The following is a 14,625-nucleotide window of genomic DNA, read 5'->3' as shown; positions in this document are numbered from 1 at the left end:
AGAGTGCACTGCCCTGACCTCCGACCTCCGCAGCCTCAGGAAGCTTGGCAAGAAGGCCGTTGGGGGTAGGGGGGGACGAGGGGGGGGGGGGGGGGGGAGTGGCGACAGTGTCGGCTTCAGACACGTCCTGTCTGTCCTGGGAGCCAGCCTGCGGTACATGTTCAGTCATGGGAGCAGCAGAACATGGGGGTGCCTTTCAGGACACAGCAGCTGGGGCAGCCTTGTGGATGGCCACAACCTGTATTTTTACCACAGTCACACCCTTGTGTGTGGACATTCTCCTCCTTAGACAGATGTCATTAGATACTCATTACACTCATTACACCTGACAAGAATTCTGACTAGAGGCTGTGATACTTTGTATTAAAACTTTAGCATTGCCAACTCCTTGCCCAGTTTCTAGAATCTGTCCTTAATGATCAGAATAAGACACTCTGATTCCAGGCCCTGAGCCAAAAAAAAGTAGCTTCTGGAGCCATTTAACAGGCAATTCCTATCAGAATCTCCATCAGGGATACCACGGTAGCTCAGTTGGAGTGGAGTGTCCAAGTCTTGATCTGGGCTCAGGTCTTGATCTCAAGGTGGTGAGCTCAAGCCCCACACTGCGTTCCATGCTGGGCATGGAGTCTAGTTAAAAATAAAAATCAAAAATCCCAATCAAAATGACTCTATTTGGGGAACATGATATAAGGTATAGTCTAAGGGATGCCTGGGTGGCTCAGCTGTTGAATGTCTGCCTTAGATTCAGGTCGTGATCCCGGGGTCCTGGGATCGAGTCCCACATCGGGCTCCCCATAGGACACCTGCTTCTCCCTCTGCCTGTGTCTCCTACTTATCTCCATGTCTCCTCTGGTGTATCATGTAAACAAATAATCTTTAAAAGGGGGGGTGTCTAAGGCTACAGCAGCTAACACAGAATCCTTGTCAAGGATGTAACATTTACTTTTATTTTTTTAGATTTACTTTAAGTACACCTTTGACTTTATAGGGTGGACATTTGCCTCTTAGACAGAAAACACCAGTAAGGACAGGATACCACTCATTACAGTGCACCCTTCCTTCTGTGCAGAGTCTGCTCTCCAACATGCAGGGAGCTCTAGCACCCCTTTCTGAGAAGTTGCTCTGTCTCTTCATTTCATGTGATAAAAATTGGTAATTCTTCACATTTCATTCTCTGTTATGCGAGGAAGAGGACTGTCTCTGCTAAATCTGCATGGTCCAGTTATTTGCTTTGTTCCTTCTCATTCTGATTTTCCCTCCTTTATTCCTACCTTATTAGTTTTGGGGTTTTTATAAGCTACCCTAAATCATTTCATAGAGAGGCAGGAAAATTCCAAACTAAAATTATACATATTTATGGAATAGCACTTTTCTGTGCCTAAAAAAAAAAAATGAAATAAAATGACAACCACAAGCTCTCTTTGTAATGGAAAGCCCTATTTTTCCCCCTCTGCACTCAATATTTTACTTCTGGCTACCAGATATGGGGAGTTTTCTTAATTTTCTATGATTCACAGCAAACACCAACGGGATGTCCTACAATCTAACTTAATTCTGACACCATCTACCTGGAGATAGTATCAGATCCCACAGGTTAAGGGCTCAGTTCCCACAAGTTCTCATGACCCCTTCCTTGGGTTTGATCATTTGACTGGCTCACAGAACTCAAGGGAACATTGACTTACATTTACCGATTTTTTTATAAAAAGATGCAACTGAGGAAGAGCCAGATGGAAGAGATGTATCGGGTGAGGTATGAGGGAAGGGTGAGGACTTCCATGCTTCTCCGGCTATGTTACCTTACCAACACTTCCAGCGTTGGCCACCCTGGAAGCTCAACATCTTGTCATTCAAGACTTTTTATAGCCCACCCAGCCCACCCCTCCCACTGCTTCCCAGGTCCGACCCTCTGATCACTTGCTCCTGAAAGATCTACCCTCTTCTGAGGCTTTCTAGGGGCCCCACTCTAAGTTACCTCATTCACATAAATTCAGGCAGGTTGAGATGGGTGCATGATAAATAACTGGAGGCATGCCTATCACGTTTTAGGAGCTAGGAACCTGGATAGAGACCACATATATTTCTTAGATCACACCTCTCCATGGTCTAAGTGTCACTGTAATTCTTTTATCCTCAAAATCTCAGCACCAAAGGTAAGCCTAACATAATTGCCTGATGACATTTCAGCTTTTCTCCCAGGTTAGAAAGATCATGGGCAGGAATGTCACGTGATAATTTGAGAGACATAGAAGGCAGTAGAAGGACCCTCACAAACACACATTTTTGCAGAGTCCTTATAAGATGCAATTTGTTTGTGGAGATGTAAGGGAATCCATTTTTTGGAATAGAAGCTTAGGGAAACGTTTTTAGTATGTTCTTTAATACTCTCTCACACCAAGTGTATGGTATCTTTTCCAACACTGATCAATTCTCCAATTCTCACACCACGTGGAGTTGGTATCAAATCCGACAAGTTAAAGGGCTCAGCCCCACAAAACCACCCCTATTTCATATGCGAGCTGCAAAGAGGGTGTCCAGCCACCTATCCAGGTTCCTAGAACTCACACTTCTGCCCAGCCAACTACAAATTTGTGAATTTCCACAACTCCGAGCAGGTTTGATAAGTGACTAGATAAAGAAGTATATAGGTTAAGGTGCAGAGGACTCCCAAGTGCATGAGCCTCCGTTTCCATGGAGTCAGTTAGGGCATACCACCCCCCTCCTAATGTGTGAATGTATTCATTGGTCTGGAAGCTCTCCAGATTTATGGAAGTTTCATTATATTGGCTTGATTGAAGCCTTCATTAATGATAACTGAATTTTATCTCCAGCATCTCTCCTCTCCCTAGAAGTTGAGAGAGGGGTGGGGAGGTGAAAATTTCAACTCTCTATTCACATGGCTGGCTATTACTAGAGACCAGCCCCCATCCAGAAGCTATCTAGCAGCCCTTCAAATTAAAACAGATGATATGTAGTTTTCTGTTATTTTGCAAAAAAGCTAAGCTTTTAGAGCATCTGGGTGGCTCAGTGGGTTGAGGATCTGCCTTCGGCTCAGGTCATGATCTCAGGACCTAGGATCCTAAACTCCTAAGTCCTGGGTATTAGGATGGTAAGAGGTAGTAGGTCAGAGGAGACACAAAGGTAACTTTGATCTTCATGGAAATCCATTGGAGTGTTTGGGGCAGAGTAGCGACATAATCTCATGTATATTTAAAAGGAGAATTGGCTTCTTTGTTTAAAATATACTACAGATGATCTGAAGTGGAATCAGGGAGACCCATTAGGAGTGCACTGCAACAATCGTGGCCGGTGGACATGGTAAGAATGGTTAGATTCCACAAATATGTCGAAGACCAATAGGCATTGCTAAAATATCAGATGTGAGTATGAGGAGTAGGCGCATGGGGAGATACTCAGGATGACTTCAGGGTTTTTGACCAGAGCCTGTGAAAGCCTGGGATTGCTGTTACTGTAGGGACGATTAAGGAAGGAGAAAGTTAAGGAGAAAGAATCAGGAGCTCAATTTTGTTCCTGTTAAGTCTGAGATGCTATGATATATCCAGATGGAGATGTCAATTAGGCAGTTGCACATATGAGACCAGAGTTCAGGGAAGAGGCCTAGGTAGGAGGTAAAAATTTGAGCCCTTTAAGTGTCTAGATGAAATTTAAAGTCATGATGTGAGATGACGCCATCAAAGGACGAGGTCTAGGTAGAGAAGAGGGGAGTTCTGAGGACTCAATCTAGAGACACGAGAGAATCCAGAGGTCCAGCTGATGGGAGAAATCAGGAAGGGAGACTGAACAGGAGCTTGGCGTGAGCTGTTGGCACTTCTGTGTCCTCATGGCTCAGTGGACACTTTTACCCCTGCTTCGTGGAGCTCAGAGCAAGGAGCTCCCACCTTATAAACGATGAAACGCAAGCTGTCCCTGAGCCAGCAGACCTATCTCCTGGGTAATTCGTCCAGCAATGTGCTCCGGCCTTTCTCTAGCCACTGGCCACCTCCTTTCTTCCACCTTTACACATACACAGTTTTCGGCGACCTCAGAAAGCATTTGAAAGTAAACCCCTGATTGTTCCCACCTGCTATTTATTCCCTGCTCATCCTGGGCAGCTGCTGTTGTCACCAGCACTGTGGGATGGCCCTTTACCTCCAAGAGCTAAACCCAAGCATATGCCCAGTTAACCAACCTAAGCCCCTCCCCCTGAGGACTGTTCCTGTTTACACAGAGGAGTTCCCCCATTCATTCCCCCTGCTCGATCCTGAAGGTCTTTATTCTTGGATCTCTTACTGACCAGCTGTGTGGCCTCAGTGAGACCACTCAGCATAACTATGCCTCATTTGTTTGAGATACAAAATGAGGACATGCTCCATCTGTGGTTATGAATATAAAGACCTCACTTCATTTTTTTTTGAAGGTTTTGAGATGAAGTATTCTTTCATGCAACTATCTTTTCTAACCAATCTACATTCTGTGTCCCTTCATTCTACCTTATTTTTCTTTATAGACCTTGTCACCATATTATATGTGTCTATGTTTTATGTGACCCGAGTCTTTTTGGCCATTCAGGCAATGTCAGACCTTTTGTGTCTCTGGCAGCTAGGAGTGAAGTATGAGGGGCTGGGAAGTACATGTATCCTTCCCCCACCGCCTCTCTCCTAGGTGGCGTATTACAATGGCAGCAGATCCAACCAAATGTGCAGATGGGCACAGAAACAGTCAGACAGCCTGCTCTTGACTCCAGGGAAGTCCATCTCCCTCCCCTTGCATACTAACAGGCCCTTATTGGAAAGAGCTATGGGAACATCATGATACACTGAGAGGAGGACCATCAGATTTGGGCTACTCACCTTGAAGTGTTGGGGTGTAGGACCAGTGGACTCTAGAATCTAGAGTTTCAGCCAAGGATACCATTCCACCAGTTTAAAGTTGCTGGCTTGGAGGGTGCTTCTTCATCCATGGAGCTAAGGGCAGAACATTCCTTCCAATCAGCTGCACATCAACTGTTCATATCATCAATGAAAAACTATCTCTTTGTTCATTAACAAACTTTTCTCATGCAGATTTCTAAAATGATGTGTAAAGTCCTAAATAACTATCTCTGGCCTGTTGGTTCCTGATTAACATGTTTTACAGTCTAGAGTATAGAACAACTTCTTTGTGTATCGAGGTAGTTCTACTTTTTTTTTTTTTTTTTTTTAGATTTTATTTATTTATTCATGATAGACATAGAGAGAGAGAGGCGGAGACACAGGCAGAGGGAGAAGCAGGCTCCATGCAGGGAGCCTGACACGGGACTCGATCCTGGGATTCCAGGATCGCGCCCTGGACCAAAGGCAGACACCAAACCACTGGGCCACCCAGGGATCCCCAGTAGTTCTACTTTTTAAAAAAAGATTTTATTTATTCAAGAGACAGTGAGCAAGAGAGAGAGCACATGAGCGGGGGCAGAGGCAGAGGGAGAAGCAGGCTCCCTGCTGAGCAGGGAGCCTGATGCAGGGTTCAATCCCAGGACCCCAATCGTGACCTGAGCCAGAGGCAGGCACTTAACCAACTGAGCCACCCAGGCGCCCGTATACCAAAGTACTTTTAAAGTAATTACCACTTGGACCATATGATGATAGCATGTTAAGGTGTGTGTTTGTTTAGCATCTGTCACCCACCATGTGAGCTCCTTCAGGGCAGAACTTTGTTTTCCTTATTTATTATGTAGCTCTAGGTGAATGGGAGGAGGGTAAGATTTAATTTTTTAAATTGAGCTAGTTCTGGGCTATAGTTTTCCTTCTCGTGTGGGATCTAGCACCACACCCTCCCTCTGCCATCTAGGTAAGCTGGTTAGGCCTGTTGTGAGTGGGGGGCATTCCTCTCCCCTCCTCTCTGGCTCCCTCTGCACCCCTTTCCACTTGAGCCATCCAGAGCCTGTGACCTCCCAGTGCATCAGCTGCCAGCAACCCTTGGCCACAGAGCACTGCCTACTGAAAACCCTCCTCCTCCTTCATCGCCTCTCTCCATCAGTAGTTGGGAGGAGACCTGGCACTGCCAGAAAAAAAGCAGGTTACTTAGGTCAGTCCTAAAGGACTGACCTAAGTAACCTGGACCTAGCCTTTCTGGACCTTGGTTTTCTCATTTGAAAAATGGTGGTGAGGGATGCCTGGGTGGCTCAGCAGTCAAGCATCTGCCTTCGGTTCAGGTCGGGATCCCAGGGTCCTGAGATCGAGTCCTGCATCGGGCTCCCTGCAGTAAGCCTACTTCTCCCTCTGCCTGTGTCTCTGCCTCTCTCTGTCTCGTGAATAAATAAATAAATAAAATCTTTTTTAAAAAACAGAGGTGAGTCAGGCTCTGTGCCGAGGATTTAGGTCACCTCAGTGACAATATCTAATCGTCACTCCAAGCCTACAAGAGTAAGGAGCCTTACTCTGTTTTCTAGAGAGGAAAACGAGGCACAGAGAGGGAAAGTAACTTGCCCTGGGTCACTGAGACTCAAACCGGCTCTGTGACTCTGCAGTGCTGCTCCCAGCACAGACACACCTGCCCCTCTTCTAGCAGGTCTGGGGTGGAGCTCTGGGAATTGGCTCCTAGGAAGCTCAGCTGGTAATTGGGATATACAGTTGTGCTCAGGAATCCTGGCCTTACATGAACTCCAAGTTGCCTCCCAGTGCTTGCTTTTGTAGCATTATCTACTCTGACCCAGGCACTCAACCTACTTCTACCTAGCTTCATCAGATACAGGGTAAGCCACAAAGACTTCCGTCGTCATTGCCTGACCATGACTATTTGCATAGTGACAGCACAAGCAATAGGAAGACCCTGGATGGGGATGGGGATGGGGATGGGAGGGGGATGGAGGGCTGCTTTGGGCCCAGGGATCCTCTTGGCTCACAAACCATAGGTTGTCCTTCTCCACTTGTATGTAAGGCAAGCCCTGCTTGCAGTGGTATAGGATGCCATCTTCCCGAGTTAAGGAGGACACATACTACTTACTTGGACAAAGCAAACTTTCTCTTTCCTTGAAGATCAGAAAGCAATTGGATTCAGTTTTTTCCAGCTTACGAATATGAAATTGTACCTCTGAGAAAGCACGATGATAGACGGACATCAGTAAACACACATGACCTGACTGATGCCCCTGAGGATGCCCTTGATAGAAATCTACCTCCAACGTATTTTGAAGATGTCAGGAAATTCCTTAGTTCCTTCTGCAAGTGTCCGTGTGTCCATGCGCCCATCCTGAGGGTGGTCATGAATGAACAGAAAGACTCCACAGTCTTGCCCTAACAATTAGGCTGAATCCAGACAGAAGAGCCTGGTGTTTCCTGATGAACAATCCAAATGAAGGAGATCTTACGTAGGACAGTGTTCACTGCAATACCTCATGTCTCCCCTGTTTGGAGAGCCCCTAATTATCCAAGGGTATGGTCACAGAAATAATGGCCATATGCCTCATCATTTTGTCTTAAAACATGAACATGGGATGGTCTTATTAATGATTGGGGGGAAGCAGAAGCAAAATTGTATGAATCCTGTGGTTTGTAATAATAGGGATGTGACTAGAAGCACACTAAAAGGAATTCAGAAATGAAAACCATTTTTTGGAGGGGTGGAGTGGATGTTTGCTTTTGTAAGTTCCTTTGGCATGTGATAGTAAATTCAAATCAATTAAAAATGCAGTTATCTCTGGAAGAATCCAGGGTTCTCAGCCCTGGATACACCTTAGATTAACACAAGGCTTCAAAAAAAAAAAAAAAAATACCAATGCTTGGGCTCCAGCAGAGCAATAAAGTCAGAATTTCTGTGAGTGTGGCCCTGGGCATCAGTATTGCCACCCCACTGTGTTATAGAAGTTCCCCGGGTGATAGTGGGCACCAGACTTGAGCAGCCCTGGGTGAGGCTATGGTCATGCATGTCCATGTACCCTAGTTCAGCCACATTGCTCTTCAGACCCCACACTGAAACAGCTGCATGAGCAAGTGGGACACTTGTTTGAGGACTGGGGTTAAGCGGTCATTTGGCACTCAAGAGGCCTTTGTGGGAGTGTCTAAGACACACTGAGTAGGGTACCATGGAGATAACTTAGATATGAGGATGTTTTGAGAGTCAGAGAGCACCTTTGTCCACATCCCATCCTTCACCTGGAGAGCTGAACTGCTTCCAGATGAACTCTGTTCTCATCCACCCCCTCTGACAAGCCTTTCTTCAGTTCCCCCATGCCCAACCTAAGATCCCCTCCACCCCCTTCTCTCCTGTAGGACCCTGTGGCTATATATATTAAATTCTTAGCAAGCTGTACTCTCATGATCTTTTTGCATCTGTCTTAATGCAAAAGGGGACTTTATCTTACTCATTTTGGGCTCCCTGGTGCCTAGGGTAGAGCTTGGCACATCATGCTTAATGAATGATTATTAAATGAATACATGCATAGAAGAATGCATAGATTAGAACTATATTAAGAACCATTTTGCCTCTTAGATTAATATTCAGTGGGTTTCTAGTGCTCTCAGCACTGTAGCCCAGTAGCTCAGATGGATTCAAGTGGTGAAATAGCTTTTTTACATAAGTCTGGGAAACTTGCCATCATTTGTAATGCTGTTTCCATGAGAAAAAAATGAAATTCATTTTGTGCTTTAAAGAGCCAGCTTCTGGATGAATCCCTAGATCACGATGCACAGTAGCCCCCCCTTATCTGAGGTTTCCCTTTATACAGTTTTGGTGATTCATGTCACCTCAGGTCTGGAGGCAGCTGAGCCTCCTGACACAGCGCCAGAAGGTCAGTAGTAGCCTGACAGCATGTCACAGCACCTGCGTCACTCACCTCATGTCATCTCCTCGTATAGGCACCTCCTCATCTCACGTCATCATGGGAAGAATGAGTGAGTACAAGGGGTGCCTGGCTGGCTCAGTCGGTGGAGCATGGAACTCTTAATCTCAGGGTCATGAGTTCAGGCTCCACAATGGGTATAGAGATGACTTAAAATCTTTAAAAAAAATAAAATTTAAAAAGGCAAATGAAAAAATAAATATATAAATAAAATTAAAAAAAAAAAAAAAAGGTGGGCAGCCCCCGTGGCACAGCGGTTTAGTGCCACCTACAGCCTGGGGTGTGATCCTGGAGACCCAGGATCAAGTCCCACGTCGGGCTCCCTGCATGGAGCCTGCTTCTCCCTCTGCCTGTGCCTCTGCCTCTCTCTCTCTCTCTCTGTCTCTATGAATAAATAAATAAAAAATCTTTAAAAAAAATTTTTAAATAAAAATAAAAAAAAAGGCAAGTGAGCACAGTATAGTAAGATATTTTGAGAGAGAGACCACAATCACCTAACTTTTATTATGGTGTATTGTTGTGATTGTTCTACTTTATTGTTCTAGTTATTGTTAATCTGTGCCTAATTCATAAATTAAGCTTTATCACAAATAAGTATGTATAGGAAAAAACAAAACAGGGTTTGGTATTACCTCTAGTTTCAGGCATCCACTGGGGGTCTTGAACATCTCCCCTGTAGATGAGAGAGAGCTATGCTATCACTAATTTAAGGACTGTCTGTGCTTTGCAAAATGCACTTTGTTGAGTCCTTTTCTAACTTCTAGCAGCGATTTGACTGCTAGATAAGTTGTCCAGAAAAAGCTTTTTCCAGAAGTTTACATTAAGCAAAGAGAATGCTTACATTTTATCCCTAAACAGGTAAATTCCATGAACTGAATCTGGATCTACCCCATGTCAGGCCTTTTCAAAATGAGCATTTAGTTCATTTCCCTGATTTCAGCAGTCAGTGGGACAGATTCTTGAGTCAGCGTTCAAAGCAACGGCCAACAGTGGCAAGGCGCCTACCATGTGCCGGACGCTGCCCAAGTGCTACTATTATTCTGCATCCCTTGCTTCTTCCCAGGAGCCCCCTAAAACCCATGGCTGACCCTGCCCTGAAGGCTGACCCTCACTAAATAAGGTAGAGGCTGACGGTGAGGGCGACACTTGGCTCTCTCTATCTGGAATGGTGCCGGCAGTGTCCTTTTCCCAGCCTCTAATCAAAGCTAGTAATGACATCCATGAGCTGGAACCCACTCCATTGGGAAGGCCCTGGGGAAGCCGCAGTCCAGCTGCAGTGAGGGGGTGCTCTGGCGGCCACCCCCCCACCCCCCAGGCGGCTGAGCCTGAGCACCACAGTAAGCCTCTCGCAAGAGCAGCAGCAGGCTCAGACCTGGACACTCGGATTAACGGTGCAGGGCCACAGCCACCGTGAGGACCTGCTGTGATCCCAGGGTGCTGTTTGGGGAAAGAATCTCCATTTAAAAGATTTAAGTAGCAAGAATTGCAAACAAGGGATTCTGGCTGGAGAGGTAGGGGCACAAGGGATGGAGTTTATAGGAAGATAATAGATCGTTTCATTCTTTCTCCGTGGTCCTTGCTTGTTAGGAGAAGGAACATCTTTGGTCTGAAAAAAAAATTCTGTAGTGGGTGTAGTGGGTGGCTCAGGGCGCGATCCTGGAGTCCCGGGATCGAGTCCCGGGATCGAGTCCTGCGTCGGGCTCCCGGTATGGAGCCTGCTTCTCCCTCCTCCTGTGTCTCTGCCTCTCTCTCACTCTCTCTCTCTCTGTCTATCATAAATAAATAAATAAATCTTAAAAAAAAATTATGTAGCTTGTCCTGCGTTGAGGAGTCAGCTGGTCAAACTCTCTGAGCTCCCCACCCTCCAAAGACTTATGAGCATGAGGTGACGCGTACGTTGTGTGTCTATAGAAGTCCATGGCTTTCCTTGAAGGAAGAGCAAGGAAATAAACGAACTGAAAGCTTATTTCCTTTATAAACAGATAACCAGCAAGGGCGAGATACCTTGAGAATGGTTTTTGTAGCCCAGCTGTGTGTCCAGTGCATGGGAAATCATACCCTCTGTCTCGCAAGTATTAGAAGAAATAATTTACTTATCTAAGGAAAGAACGGTTACATTTTCTCGAATGCCAGTGCTAATTTAAGGAGGCTGTATGCTTTATATCCATACGAGACTTTCATGTGAAGAACTGCCCCTGCTCTGTCAATGAAAATGGAGAGTCATACGATAGGAAAGATTTGATCATTTGTGGTTTTTTAGAAGCTTCCGACACCAGATGCTCCCAGTGCCGTCTCTTCAGTGCTGTCCAGGAACCTTCGGGAGCTGTCCGTACCATGAGGAGAGAGTCACCTGTATTCTATACCTTTGTTCAGAGTTACAGCTTGGGAAAATACAGTTATTTCAACCCAGCTGTAAACTCTCCTGGGGTCATTCTGCAGGTTCAGGGTGGAGATACTTCTTCCTACGGAAAGAATGTTTTTCTCTTATCAGCAACATACTCACTAGCCAGTTTTCCCAGAACGATAGAGTTTATCTTACTACCATAAGATGTATTTGGTCATTTATGACCCTTGCTTCTAGAAACTAAAATGCGGTTTTAAAAAAGTGAAGGGCGTCAATCTGAGAGGCTACTACTCTAGTATTTCAGCTCTCTGACTTTCTGGAAAAGGGAAAATTAGAGACAGCAAAAAAGTGGTGGCATGAGGTTACTAGGGAAAGAGGAGGAATAAATTGGAGGAGCCCAGGGGATTTTAGGGCACTGAAACTGTTACTCCATATGATCCTCTGATGGATACATGTCATTATCCATTGGTCAAAGCCCATGAAATACAAAACACACAATGAATCGTGACATAAGCTATGGATGTAAGTTAATAGCAACGTACTAACATTGGTTCATCAGTTGTAAAGGTATGTACCATACTAAGATGTGAATAACAGGGGTGCGGAGTGAAGGGAGTACATGGGAACCCTCTTTGCTTTTCACCCAATTTTTTTGAAAGCCTCAAACTGCTTGAGAAAATGTTAATGAAAGAAAAAAGGAGTTCATGGGTGACGGACACTGGGTGTTATTCTGTATGTTAGTAAATTGAACACCAATAAAAAATAAATTAAAAAAAAATAAAAAATAAATAAATAAGAAAAAAGGAGTTCAGCCTCATGGCATCTCCACGGAGGTGGGGGAGGCAGTACATGATGTCATTGTACTTAAGTCCTCTGTGGTACCTGACATGTGGCCTCCAGCAATTTCATTTAAAAATAGTTATCAGGGGCGCCTGGGTGGCTCAGGGCATGATCCTGGAGTCCCGGATTGAGTCCCACATTGGGCTCCCCGCAGGGAGCCTGCTGCTCCCTCTGCCTGTGTCTCTGCCTCTCTCTGTGTCTCTCAGGAATAAATAAATAAAATCTTAAAAAAAAAAAAAAAGGAAATAGTTTCAGCCTATTAAATCTTATCTTTCTAGTGGTTGTTGCTATCAGCAGTCTCTTTATTTAAAAACAAACCAAAAAGAAGAAGCGTACAAAATTAGCTTGCTATCTTCTCAAGAAGTTCCTGTTTTTCTGTCAGAGATCCTGCTACACCCCTTCCACAGTCCACACAGTTGGTGATGTCGCCACACTGCTCAGGCTTGCTTACTCGACTTCCCCGGTGTCCTGGCCAAAAAGAAAGTTGGTGTTTTGCTCCCTCCTCTGTTTTGACCCAGGAACTCACTGGTCCTGGACAAATTCACAGGCTTAGCTCCTACAGAAGCTGTCGTTCTCTCTGTGATGTGGGAAGGAGGGGCTGGTTAGATAATAACCACAATAAATGTCTCCGCTTTGTAGAAAATGTCACTAGGGACAGCTCCTGATAGTGATGAGTAGTTCTTGTGACTGGCCGAAGGCAGGCCCACACTTACACATTTACAGATCAAAGAGACGTGTACTTGATGCTGCACTTTCACAGCAAATAAAATACACTTCCCTCTGGAGGGAGGGGAAATGCATCCAACAATTATCCTGCATTCAATTTGCCTTTAATACACAGGTGGGTCCAGTGACAGACAGGAAACCGAACTGGCATAAAGGCCGAGAAGAGTCATATTGTGTCATGATGTCAGTGGTGTCAGGATGCTCTCATACAAATCATTTCCTACCTAGAAGTGCACAGTCAAACCACATTCAAACGCCAGCAGAGTGAACAGGATCTTCTCTAGGGCTGTGATCTGCTCCTCTCCTGGACATGATTTTCCACGCAGAACTCTGAGGAGGATGGAAGAAGGGCCAGGAGCTCATTTGTGGGCCCTCAGCCTGGCATTCAGTGTTTGCCTGGGGCCAAAACATGGGTGAAGAGAGCGTGGGGATCCACCTCTGTGGCACCAGAAAGATGAGGAATGCAAGCCAGTCACCCCTAATTTTCCCTGAAAATCCCATGGCTTTAGTTATTTAAAACCTCACACACTAACTAAGCTATGAGGAAAGGGAGGGAAACAAAGGCTAAAGAAATACATGGTCCAATATTTTAATTTAACTCTGGAAGAGAGAAGAGACTTGTTTTCCCGAAATTTCCTTTTTCTTTCTGTTCATGATGAACTGGGACTGCTGGGAAGGGTAAGAATCAGTCGAGGTGATGAGAAATGCGCTCGCGCTGAAGGAACGGTGCCCACAGCAGGGTCCCGGCCCCCAGATGTGCTATCGAGCACGTCATTACTCGCCTTAATGATACACATCCAGGGCATTTTTGGCTCAGGTTGCATCTGGGCAGTCACTTGGTCAACCTCATCTTGTGTCTTCCCCTTGCAGGGCGACAGGCTTCGGCTTCTTGAACGCCCTGTGCAAAGCAGCGGCCGTGCTCGGGAACTTGATATTCGGCTCCCTGGTCAGCTTCACCAAGTCGATCCCCATCCTGCTGGCGTCCACTGTGCTCGTGTGTGGAGGACTCGTGGGCTTGCGCCTGCCGGACACACGAACCCAGGTCCTGATGTAAGGGGAGCAAGCCGCCCGCAGGCGTCTGTCTCCTGCCCTGCTCGACACTCCGGACTGACCCAAGGCTTCAGATTTTTTCAGATCTCAAAAGGTGGAAAATACCAGAACACTAACTCTTGCTGCGACTAAGATGTAGATGCCAGGCCCCCCACTTAGGTGTGATTGCGGCATTTTCCCTGCATCCTCACCCGCCCTGGGCCGCTTGGGCTCCGGCTCCGCAGTCTGAGGAGCGGCTCTGCGGCGTCCTGCTGGGCCAGGCTGCCTACGGCTGTGCTCACCGGGTGCTCCGGGGAGCTCGCGGGGTGCTCACGGGGTGCTTCAGGGTGCTCCGGGGAGCTGGTGGGTTGCTCAGGGGTGCTCCGGGGAGCTCGCGGGGTGCTCCGGGGTGCTCTTGGGGTGCTCCGGGGTGCTCATGGGGTGCTCTCGGGGTACTGCGGGGTGCTCAGGGGCGCGGGGGGCGGCCTGCTTCTGACCCACGGGGGCATGTTACTGCATCTGTGCCGGGACGGGATTCTTTTTTCTTTTTTTTTTTTTTCTTTGAAACAGTGATATTTCCTTTTTACTTAGAAAAGGACGCCCAGCAATCCTCGCCCTTACCGCAGGACCTTTCAGAGGCACCGGTGCGGCGCGGGGGGGTGGGGGGGGGGGGGGGGTGGGGCTCCCAGAGGCCTGACGGCGGAGGTGGCCCTGCCCACGAGAGAGACAGGCCGCGCGGGGCGGCGGGGGTCAGGGTGGACCGCGTGGCCGGACCTCTGCCGGCGCGGAGGGGCCGCGTGGTGTCCCGGCGGCGGCGCGCGGCCCGCGACATCGGGAACCCGGAGACCGCCCTTGGCCCCGCGCGCCCCGC

The 14,625-nt window shown here is 46.8% G+C and overlaps 1 protein-coding gene across 2 annotated transcripts in view; it reads left to right on the top strand.

Moving 5' to 3' along the window:
• SV2C (synaptic vesicle glycoprotein 2C) overlaps positions 1–14,416 on the top strand; it is a 208,219-nt gene extending 193,803 nt beyond the window's left edge. Inside the window, exon 12 of one of the 2 annotated variants that reach the window (XM_038532518.1) lies at positions 13,596–14,416. In XM_038532518.1, coding sequence (XP_038388446.1) covers positions 13,596–13,779 — 184 coding nt within the window. In that variant the 3' untranslated portion in view covers positions 13,780–14,416. The remainder of the gene's footprint in view (positions 1–13,595) is intronic. The other variant, XM_038532517.1, reaches the window with a different exon arrangement.
• Positions 14,417–14,625: the final 209 nt, after the last annotated feature.

This window comes from Canis lupus, chromosome 3 (assembly GCF_011100685.1).
Source record: "Canis lupus familiaris isolate Mischka breed German Shepherd chromosome 3, alternate assembly UU_Cfam_GSD_1.0, whole genome shotgun sequence".
In the NCBI taxonomy this organism is placed as follows: domain Eukaryota; kingdom Metazoa; phylum Chordata; class Mammalia; order Carnivora; family Canidae; genus Canis; species Canis lupus.
This window is presented reverse-complemented; position numbering and strand designations above follow the sequence as displayed.